Raw genomic sequence first — 11,714 nt, 5'->3', positions numbered from 1 at the left:
GTTAACGTCAATTTTTTTGTGAGCCATGTGTCACGGTCGTATTATTACACTCTTCTATCTTAGCCCTTACCTGGCTTGCCGGTAGATTATGATACTACTATGCACAAACGAAATTATTTTTTTATTTGTTTAATTTTAATTTTTTTTTAATTAATAAGTTTCTAAATTTTAAAAATATATAATTAATTAATGGTGTAATCAAATTGAAAGTTACTAATTTTTTTTTAATTATTAAATTAATTTCTAACCCTAAATCTATCTCCTCCATCACTTTCTTTCTCGCCGTCGTTTCTCTTCCCTTCCCTCCGTCTTCCTTCGTCTCTTTTCTTCATCCCAAGTTTCGACTCTCTAACCGCAGCTACCGTCGCCGTCCCTTCACTGTTGCTTATCGCCGCCGACAGAGCCCACTCCACCTGCTGTAAGAACGACAAACCGAGTGGTTGAACTCTAGTAATGAATTCGTTGTCGCGAAACCTATCATGCTCCATCAGATCTTCGATGCACACCAATTGCCTGAAACACCTTCACTATCAGCAGCAGCAATGGAGGGGGATCAGAGTGAAGGTACTGAATGGAAATCTGGAGCGGGCACTCACATTTTTGCAAAGGAAGATGCAATCGAGCGGAATTGAGCGGCTGATTAAGCGTGAACAGACTCATCATATCAAGAATTCTGAGAAACGTGTTTTGGCCAGAAAGAATTTGGAGCGCAAAATTCGATCGCAGGACCTCGCTCGCAAGCTCAAAGCCATCCTTATAAAGAAAGTCAGGTATTTGTAAATCCTTTCGTTCTACAATAATATATTGCGCTATGTTGCAAGTGTTCGAATGGATTTTGCTTAGTGGCCTGATCATACGGTTCTTCTAGCTTTGTTTATAAGTTGCTTGCCTAGTTTTAGCGACTAGGGATTGCTTAGTACTTGAAATGTGTATTTAGAACAATCAAATGCAACACGTTTCTGCCTGTAGAACTGTAAGAAAATTTCATTTCGTGCCCAAACCATCAGCAATCTATTGCTAGCACAATATCTATGATTCAGAGTAGAGTAAAATGCTGAAGGAAAGATACCATCGAATATGTTCATGTATTCTGTTGAGATTCTTTTAGGAATTGTTGAGTTGGCAATACTGGCGATCATTAAAGAGAACAAGATCAAGTTATCTGTTCTTATCAATTCAGTTCTTTGGATTTGTTCAGAAGATTATTGATGACCGACCTCCCTTGACATTATCAAAGACTTCATCCAGCAAATCCTTTAAGATCATCTGTTCGAAAACAAAGCCAATACGTTTCTTTCAAAAGTTTTTTTTTGAACTAATTTATGAATAACCCAGCTTTCATTTAGAAGAATTGAAAGAATTCGGGATCATACAAAAAAGGGAGGCAAACTACTAAAAGGACCTCCAATCAAGAGAAATATGAATCAAGGATAATTGCAAAAGTGTTTAGTAATTCAAGCCATAATGAAAAAATTCTCATACTCCAACTTGCCACAAGAAACTAACCAATATTATTATGCTTATGCAGAATCTCACATGCCTGGCTAAGATTTTATTCAGTTTAAAGAGAATAGAACCAGGGATTTCTAGACTTTTTCAGGATATCTTAGAAGAATTATTTAGTATCTTTAAATAGTTTTTAAAAATAAATTATTGCCTAGCATCTTTAGCTCAAAGAAGCTGTATCTTTCAAGCGCTACTTGGAGTTTTACTTCTCCTTTTAATTAAGCAGCTTCTTATTTTCTCGAGTCGGGAAAAGAAATTGATTTGGACTAAACTTGGACAGAGAATTATTCATTATTCACATGATTGAACGAGGAAAAAAAAAAGGCTTGGGTTAACTTAAAAGAATAAACGAATGTAACGAGAAGATCATTTCGAGAAAAGTGTGGTTTTTGCTTTTGGGTTTTCCCTCTGATGTCCTTGTAACTTTCTTCTAACTTCAACTTTATCATCTGATTTGTTGCAGGGGTCTGTAAGCATGTGGTATGTGGCATTATAGTTTCACAAGCATCTCTTCTTAACTATGGCTGCCTCTTAAAAGTGCAATTGAAGTTCCTTTATTCAGCAGGAAGGCGCCAACGAGCTGTTTATCTTACATGGCTTTCTATCGTTCTTTTTTCTCTTATCTGAGCAATTTTTCTGCCCGCTATGGTACCTCCCAAATTCTATTGTTCCTCTTTTGAAATATATTAAAAATTGCCCATAAGTGTCCTATAATAGTGAGTTTAAAGTGAGTGGACTCAATTCAATGGTGGCCACTTAGATTTAACATCTTACTCGTGCTTTTGGTGTCTAGATGTTATATGGGTCAGGTGGGTTGTCTCGTGAGATTAGTCGTAAGGGTCATGGGTATAACAAGGAGTTTAGAGGGAGTGAATTCAATCAATGGTGACCACTTAGATTTAACATCTTACTCGTGTTTTTGGGGTCTAGATGTTGTATGGGTCAAGTGGGTTATCTCGTGAGATTAGTCGTAAGGGTGTCATGGGTATAATAAGGAATTTAGAGGGAGTGAATTCAATCAATGGCAACCACTTAGATTCAATGTCCTACTGCTTATTTTTGGCGTCTAGATATTGTAGGGTCGAGCAAGTTTTTATACGAGTTGCATTCAATTGGTATCGTTTATTTACTATATCTTTGATCATTGTTGTATTAACAAATTTAGCTATTGATCTGAAATTTAACCTGAAGTTAATGCATATTCCAATTTAACCTGAAAAATTGGAATAAGACGAGGCACATGGCCCTCAACAGCCAAGTGACATGACCATTAGCTCTTCCAACCAAACTGGCATTACCCTACCGCTACTCCGTCGCATATATTTTTGCCTCCTTAGGCTAACTGGTCGGCTGTCCGACTCTGTATGTCGTACCATCCAATGTCTGAAATTTTCGTTTGAATGTGCCCACGATTAAAAATTCAAAATTTGGTGAAATTTATAACCAATTTTGAAAATTCAACCCAAAAATGATGATGATTAATAATTAGCGTTGAATTTGAATTACATTAACATTTAATATTGGAATAATTAAACCGAAATAATTCAGTGGGACTAAGTAGAGGGGATGAAAAACACTGGTCCCACACTGGTTTGAACAGTCTGGCATGTGACTGTGACTGTAAAAAGTAAAAGGTGGAAGTTGGACCCCCTACTGCCCTGTCCACATCACTCCCTCCCATTCCCCCTCTCTTTTCTAATTTCATTTTAATCCTATTTTTAAATTAACTTTGACAGCTGTGTATATTATTTTTTTTAAATAATACCCCTCTTATTCACATAGTCTAGCTACATCAATCTTAAAATTAAAAAAAAAACCATTAATTACATCTCTAACCTTTTAATTTTATTTGAATTGAATTAATTATTTTTACTCGGTTTGTTTTATTTTGATTATTGAAGAATATATTAGACACTTATTAAATACAAAAATAAAATTAATTTTATATTTTCGAAGATAGTCTACCATCTTTATTTACGGTCGCAATCTCAGAAACTTGGCGTTCATATAATTTAATTTTACGTCTTAAATGAGACAGACATATTTTTTTTTCTAAATCAATTAATCAACATTTTTTCTAGAAGAGATTAGAGGGATGTTGAAATTTTATAGGGATTGGTTTAAATTGGAATATATTTAAAAATTAATATAAAATAGAAAAAATATTAATCAAATCAATAGGGCAAAAAAAAAAAGGAGATAGAAAAGGAGAGGCTGTCAATTCTTGCATGTCTGTCATACCAAAAAAAAAGAAAAAAATCTCTCTCTCATTAGTCGTCACTGAGACAGAATCCCTTAGAGAGAGAAACTGAGCATTATTTCCATTTCGTCTCTGCAACTCAGCGGCGTCCTTCTTCTTCTTCTTCTTCTTCTCCCGCTCTCTCTGCAAAACCCTTGTCCGATTCTTTTCCCTCTCTCTCTCTCTCTCTCTCTCTCTGTTTTTCGCGTAATGTGCTTCATCCTTTTCATCGGAACCCTAACTCCTAACTCGCAATTTTCTTGACTGTGTTCTCGTTTTTTTATTTTCAGGTTGCTGCTTGAGATGTCGAAGGACGGAGCGTTCGATCTTGCCTCAGGTGTCGGCGGGAAGATGAGCAAAGCCGATGTCATATGCGCCGTTGAAAAGTACTCTCTCTCTCTCTCTCTCTCTCTTAGTTCTCTCTGAGTTTACAGTTACTTTCTCCGTGTATCATCCTCTCCCAAGCCTTTCAGCGCTCTTTCTTCCGGTTTAGTTAGGTCTGTTTGTTTTAAAAAATTGGGGAAACTGAAACCTAATTGGATCATAGGGATTAGGGAAATCAGAAAGAAATAAAATAATAATAATAATATAATGCCTTTTCTTTTGTAGATCTTCTTTATTTATTTCAACCGCATCTTTTTAGTGGATGAACAGTGCAGATGGAACTTTCAATTTTACTCAAATTATTTGTGTATTTTGTTTTTCCGAATTTTACTCAAATAATATTTTATTTATATTAAAATTACTATTATTTTCGCACTTTAATGAGAACAAATGTGATAAAATAAAGGTTTAATTAATGAAGGGTGCCATTATTAATATGTTTTAATAAGTTAATAATCTGAATATATTTTGCTTAATATAAGACATATGTCAAGATTAATGGCGTTTGAATTGATGGGCCATTTCATAATGTCAATATTATTATTACTATTATTATTATTATTTATTTCTTAAAGAACAAAACAAATTTATACTTTATGGCTTTTTATTTATTTACGTTTTCTATTGAAACAAGAAACAATGATGTGTTAGGATATCATTCTGTATTTCTGGTTCCCTCAATGATTATTTTTTTAAACCACTGTTTAACATGAAAATTCATTTTGTAATTAATATATTCATATAATGAATAAATGAAAATATAGGGGCGACCATATAATAAAATAACAATATTATGTGTGTGTATATATATATATATATTACACTTATAGCTAGATGAGCTCTTCTTATATTTTGGAGTCACTAAAAATTCTCTAAAAGTTAACAACTTTAAAAGTTTAAATTCATACCCTTATTATTATAATTACAATAATTGACATTTTTCCAACCAAGTTTTCGAATTTAGTTTATGACGTTGCATGAATAATGTTGTCTAATTAGGGTTTGCTTTTGATGAACCAGGTACGAGAAATATCATGGCTTCTATGGGGGCGAAAAGGAGGAGAGAGAAGCCAACTACACCGACATGGTAAGAGGCGATCAGTTTCCTTTTCTTCTTCGCCATCTCTATTTTCTGAATCTAACCAAAATTGTGTCTTTAATCTGTATTTTTAGGTCAATAAATACTATGATTTAGTGACCAGCTTTTATGAGTTCGGTTGGGGAGAGTGCTTCCATTTTGCTCCTAGGTACGATATACATCATCTTCCTCCTCTCTTACATTATTAACACAGCTCAGAATTTCACAATTTCTACTAATAATGCACTTAAAATGGTTGGTTTGGGAACATTTTGTTTCTTATTTCTAACTTTATGTTATTGTTTCTTTATATCTCTTTTTTAGAAAAAAAAGAATATTTAGTACTTTTTTGTTGTTTCTTTCTTCCTTTTCATTTTTCTTAGGTGAAAAGCTTTGTAAAAAAGTGTTTCTTAATGATTCTTCAGTCTTAGTTCTCTAATCTTATGTTATTATAATTTTATACCGAAAATATTTGTCTAAAAATAAACTATTTCTCAAATTGGATTGACTAAAGTATTTACTTTAAAACCTCAAGGACTATAAAAAGACACCAACTTCAAACCTCAACGATTGAAAAAATGTACTTTTTACTAAAATAATCTAAATTATTATGTTGTATTCAGAATTTTCTTTATTTATTTATGCATTTTACTAATAAAAGACAATAAAATAATATTTTTAGTTATGCTTTTCTAAAAACTTAATTTTTTTTAAGCATGGATGTAGCATAAAACGGATTAGACATGAAATTAAAAGTTTGTGGAAGTTCACGGATCTATTCAAACTTATTAAAAATATTTAAACTAAATAGACACAAATTAAAATCTATACTCAAAACTTTTTAAAATACACGAATAAAATGGTACCATCTTAAATGTTCTTAACTCATGATCTAATTAAATATGAAACTAGATTTTGAAACTTGTTGACATTGAAAAATGAGAAATAGATATATTAGTTACCATGCATATGTTTTTCAAGAGACTAATACGTATCTCCGTATGGCCCACCATGATGATTTTGACCATTTGACAACTAGAGAGAGAAATGCACCAAAGAGGGAGAAGAGTTTTTTATTTTTTGTTTTCAGAAAAATCAATAGCCGTCAAATTTTCATTGTTAATTAGTTTTTCCAAGAACTTAAAATAGCAAGTGGGAACAGAAACAGAAATGTTATCGAACTAGACATAATTTGCAGTCAAGTTTTATGAAGATCATGATCATACGAAACTAATGTTGTAGGAATGAAAACATTCCCTCCGCAAGAGTATTTGGCAGTCTTTTCCCCTTTTTCTGTTCTTTTCCTTCTAGTTTAGATGGTGTATATAAGAGAATAGCTATCGAACGGTCAAGGAATGATTTTTGCCAATTGACCATGTTAATGGCCAATGAATGGTCATGGAAGACCAACTTTTCAGACACCACTCCACAATAATGTTTTCACATATTATGATTGCTTTTGTGCTTTTATCCTAAGTGCTGCTAAAATAATATAAATGAGCTTATCTTCCAAGCTTGTAGATTGACTGGTGAGTCTTTTCGGGAGAGCATTAAGAGGCACGAGCACTTCCTTGCTTTACAGTTGGGTTTGAAGCCTGGACAGAAGGTTTGTCTTCTTTAATAAAATTCAAAGGCAGAAATTTTACTTCATCATTCGCATGTTATCAAAACATAGCTTTGTTTTGCACCAGGTTTTGGATGTTGGATGTGGTATAGGCGGCCCACTGAGAGAGATTGCAAGATTCAGGTGCTCTTTAGTTGTATGGCTCTCATCAATTAATGGTTGTAGATTACATGAATGTATATCTATCTTTTGATATTTTTAGTCCTTTTGTTAAATAAAGAGTTTTCATACTTGTAACCTCCCTCGCAATATATATGGATTGATCCTTGTCTGCACGTTGTACCTTTAGTTGAAATAGTATGTTATGGCTCTTACTAGGAGTAGACTTATGAAAGGTCTCTGTCATACTCTATTCTAGTAGATTTTCAAATTTAGTCCTGGTGAAGTCGCTCTCTTGAGCCTTCAAGAATTTTACTTTCCATTGGAAAATTCTATTGGAAGAACAGGGGAAAATGGTATGTTTTGGCTCCAGCAACTTCTAACAACATTTATACTAACTCTGTTGAAATTTCTTTGAATTAGTGGATGAAAGTCAACTACACTCGTGTTAGAAAATAGAAAAATGAAAGGAAAATGACGATTTAGAAGAAAATAAGTCTTGTCCCTGCCTTCTTTCACCCCTTAAAACACTAGTCTATCGCCCCTTTGTTTTGCTGAGTTTCCTCTCTAGAGTTAAGTTCAATGGGTTTATCAACTCCATGATTGCATGCAATTTCTCGTTCACCTTACCAATTTTTCAAAAAAAAATTATCTCTGGGAGAATAGTAACAGGGTGAAATGCCTTAACAAAGATAATCTTTTGACTTCGTGTTGAATATGCTTGAGATTAATTGTTTTCCCAGATTGATCTTAAGCCTAGACAGCATCATGTTCTACTTCGACCTATAAAAAAAGCTGAAAATTTTCCTATGGGTGACAATGAAAGATGGAACTAGAATTCTTCTTGTTTGGTCAAATAAAGTGGTTCAACCTATACAGAAAGGTAGATTAATGATCGAAAATTTTAGAAAACATAGTCAAGTCACTTACTGAAGATCTTACTTGAATAGGACTCCTTGTGGTATTAAGTTTTAATGAGCATCTATGAGAAAGATAGTTTTTGGTGGCTTAGAAGTAAGGAAAAGTACACCTGGAAAATGTCCCCAAAATATGTGTAGGAATTTCAAGTAATGGCAGAGAATTATTTAAGACTTCTGTTAGGAAATGGCAAGAATGTTTATTTTGAATAGATCTTTTCCTCAGGTTGTTTCAATTTGCCATCTCAAACTTCGTTTGATTAATGATGGTTAGGATAATAATAGGATCATCTCAATTATATATTTTGGTTTTGCATTGAAATTAACGACTTATGTCTTGCTTTAAGTTGGCAACTTTGTTTTGGCCTTTTCAGCATCTCATATTCTATGTAAATCTGTCACAGCTATACTTCAATTACTGGGCTGAACAACAATAGCTATCAGATTACTAGAGGAGAGGTACGTGTTCCATTCCTTTTACAAGACACTCGGCAGAGACGTTCTTGGCAATTCTTTTGCTAGCGACTGTGTACTTTTTGTCTCTCGAACTCATTATTTTCCCATCTGTCTTTTACTTTGGCTTTTTACTGTCATTATGATGTTTTTTTTTTTAATTATTTTTGTGCCATGTTCTTATCTGAAATAGTAATCCTTTCAATAGTCATAGTCTTCTGTTATTCCACAGGAACTGAATCGCATTGCAAAATTGGATAAGACTTGCAACTTTGTCAAGGTTGGTGGTGTTAATTCAGCTTTTGTATGGATTCTTTTGTCTCGTCAGTTAGTTAAATAGTACCTTTGTATTTGTACGCTCTTATTATATTTGTTGTTTATACTTCTTAATTGATCTCTATACTTCTATTCAAGCTTATGAATGGCCCCTGTCACTAGTTTTTTGTTGATAAGTTGAAGAGTTGAAACGCATGATCATTGCCATAAGATCCACACGCATGCTTAATGATGATAGAAAGGGCTGATGCATTGGAATTTTCACGACTTTAGAAGTCCTTAGGTTCTAGTTTTAACATTTGAAAGTATATTGATAGTAGTTTCCTTTTCATTCCTTGAACATGGAATGATCAAGCATTACTCCACTAAAGGCCCATTATTCTTAACGGAACTTCATATCTCAGACTCAAACCAAGCCAAAGCTGAGAAGGGATATATATGAGACCATATATAATCTTTTTTCACCCGACTTGGTCTGTTGGAGCGAATAGGATGACCCATCTGGGGACTACATCTTTACCTAATATGAACTTTTGAGTCTTGTCCATCTTTTTAACTCGTCATATTGGATTACATTATTCAATTCTTGTCCATTCTGCAGGGCGACTTTATGAAAATGCCGTTTGAGGATAATACATTTGATGCAATATATGCAATCGAAGCCACTTGTCATGCACCAGATGCGGTAGGTCCTTATTACATTTCTGAAGTTTGTGACTAGAGCAATCATTCTTTTGAAATGACTGCTGTTTCCCCTCTTGCAGTATGGCTGCTTCAAGGAGATCTACAGAGTACTTAAGCCTGGCCAACATTTTGCTGCTTATGAATGGTGTTTGACCAACTCGTTCAATCCCAATAACCAAGATCACCAAAGAATAAAGGTTATCTTGTTGATTCTGTCCCCCATTTCCTCTGATTTTATACACTTGTATTGACAATGTCTGTGTTCCATAGGCTGAAATTGAGATTGGCAGTGGGCTTCCAGATATCAAGACGATAGGAAAATGCCTGGAAGCTTTGAAAGAAGCAGGTTTCGAGGTTGATTGGAAGACTTTTTCTTTGTTTTTTCTTTCCTTTTCCATGAGCATAATGTAGTAGCAGATACATGAGCTAATACTCTGCACTCTGCTCAGGTCATCTGGGGAAAAGATCTTGCTGAAGATTCACCCGTTCCTTGGTACTTACCTTTAGATGGCGGTCAGTTCTCAATCACCAACTTCCGCGCTACAGCAATAGGGCGTTGCGTGACAAAATATATGGTAAGCGGAATCAAAATATATGGTTCTTTTTTATAATATTGAGTATGGATATGGAAGAAGTTGACATGCTGCTGAACTGTTCGTTCTTTAGGTTAGAGCATTGGAGTACATCCGCCTCGCCCCTAAGGGTAGTGAAAGAGTTCAAAATTTTTTGGAGCAGGCAGCCCAAGGGCTGGTTGAAGGTGGAAAGTAAGTATGATCTATTCTTTGTTGGGTCTTCTTTTGAGCTATAATTTGTTACAGTTTTCATGAGAAACCTCAACACTGGCACTCAGGAACACAATAAACTTTCATTTTGCGTTTAAAACATGTAGAATTGGGGCAGGGTGGTGATTATAATTTTTATGTCTGAGCAGGAAAGAGGTGATGACACCTATGTACTTCTTCCTGGTGCGAAAACCACTTTCGAGTGGGGAGTAAAAACGAGATTGGTAGGTGTAATTTGTTGCTGCTATGGTAATATATTATGACCCTAATGTATTTACATTTGTTCTTGGCTCAAAAACTACTCGATACTTTGGCCTTTTTTTTTTCTAATTCAAGCTCTGCAGTAACCTTGATGAAAAAAGTAAATTTGGGTTTATTTCCATATTTGTAGTGTTTGGTAATTGTTGTTTTGTCGGATCATAGATTTTTTTTTATATTATTTTATCTATCTATAATATAAAATTTGGCTCGATGGTGAAGGAGATGAGAGGGTTTGGTTTTGTTAAGTTAAAATGGAGTTGGAGATGTGTTACAATTGAGACTATATTTTATAATATATAAATTTAATAATATAAACTTTTAGAAATTATGATCAAATATTTTAGTTCTACTTTAAAATTATCATAGCATTCAAGATTTTCTTGATTTAAATAAATTTATTTGGAAATAAAATTATCATATATATATATATATATATATTTATATTATGAGTTCCATTACTAGATTATATTTTTACTTTTATATTTTTCTGTAATTATAAAAAATATGATATTGAACCAAATATTTCAGTTATTGCTCTCAAATATTTAAGATTACTACTTATACTTAGTTGAAATTAAATTTAATGAAATTAGTTAAATAATAATAATAATTTTATGTCAGAAAAATATTGTGTGAATATGTTTTAAAATTTTAGGGATGAATATTTTTTAATATTAAATTTTGTTAGATAAAAAAAATGAAATTTTTATTTCCTCCAAAACTTGATCAACTTTGGTAGGAATTTATAATTTCATTATTTTAGATAATATTTTTTTCTCCTTAAATTTATTATAAAAATCTGAAATATTAAATTTAAAATTTTTAAACAATAATTAAATTGGAAAAATGCTAAAATATATATTTAGTCTAAGTTTTATTATATTTTTATCTACTTTTGCCTACAAATTCTGGAATCATATATATTTGTTATATTATATGTTATTACTTAAATAGAAATATTTTGTTGTAACATTTATTAATGTATTATATTTCTAATAGGACACATTTTAATAGAAATAGTAACAACAGTCGATGTAGGGCCCGCCTTAAAATTATTATCTAAGACTACTTGAATTAAATGTCTCACCCTACTTTAGTTCCATAATATTATAGGAGAGAGAATGGTCCTAAAAAAGTAATTTTTTTTTTGTCACATTCATAAAAATAAGAAACGTAAAACCTAATAAGATTTAATCAATTTTATGTTTTTTTGCGAGAGAATTACCTAATTTATATCCACTTATTGTTGATTGTTAATTTATATTCAGGATTTGGATCAAGATTCATAACTTCTTTTCCTATTCTTTCAGTGTACTAATTCTCCCTGATTGACCAGTAAACTCGGTTCGGCTTCTTTCGTTCTTTCTCACAAGGTCAAGCTCCTTCCCCGCTATTCCCTGAACTACTGAAC

The 11,714-nt window shown here is 32.9% G+C and overlaps 2 protein-coding genes across 3 annotated transcripts; both read left to right on the top strand.

Moving 5' to 3' along the window:
* Window positions 1-298: 298 nt before the first annotated feature.
* On the top strand, window positions 299-2,257 carry LOC111481507. Its single transcript, XM_023126955.1, has 2 exons — window positions 299-770; window positions 1,970-2,257. Exons 1-2 carry the CDS (start codon window positions 454-456, stop codon window positions 1,977-1,979), a joined length of 327 nt encoding a protein of 108 aa, XP_022982723.1. The 5' UTR covers window positions 299-453; the 3' UTR covers window positions 1,980-2,257.
* Window positions 2,258-3,725: 1,468 nt separating this feature from the next.
* LOC111481505 (cycloartenol-C-24-methyltransferase-like) lies at window positions 3,726-10,367 on the top strand. Of its 2 annotated transcripts, none has more exons than XM_023126953.1 (14): window positions 3,726-3,902; window positions 4,036-4,131; window positions 5,150-5,216; window positions 5,303-5,376; window positions 6,729-6,813; window positions 6,899-6,954; window positions 8,252-8,306; window positions 8,533-8,580; window positions 9,178-9,261; window positions 9,341-9,457; window positions 9,531-9,614; window positions 9,710-9,835; window positions 9,927-10,024; window positions 10,192-10,367. In XM_023126953.1, the coding sequence occupies exons 2-14, from the start codon at window positions 4,049-4,051 to the stop codon at window positions 10,253-10,255; spliced, it is 1,041 nt and encodes a 346-aa protein (XP_022982721.1). In that variant the 5' UTR covers window positions 3,726-3,902; window positions 4,036-4,048; the 3' UTR covers window positions 10,256-10,367. The 2 variants fall into 2 exon arrangements, with proteins under 2 accessions (XP_022982721.1, XP_022982722.1); XM_023126954.1 differs by having other exon boundaries at window positions 3,743-3,952.
* The last annotated feature ends 1,347 nt before the right edge of the window (window positions 10,368-11,714 follow it).

Source organism: Cucurbita maxima, unplaced genomic scaffold, assembly GCF_002738345.1.
Source record: "Cucurbita maxima cultivar Rimu unplaced genomic scaffold, Cmax_1.0 Cma_Scf00007, whole genome shotgun sequence".
Taxonomy (NCBI): domain Eukaryota; kingdom Viridiplantae; phylum Streptophyta; class Magnoliopsida; order Cucurbitales; family Cucurbitaceae; genus Cucurbita; species Cucurbita maxima.
This window is presented reverse-complemented; position numbering and strand designations above follow the sequence as displayed.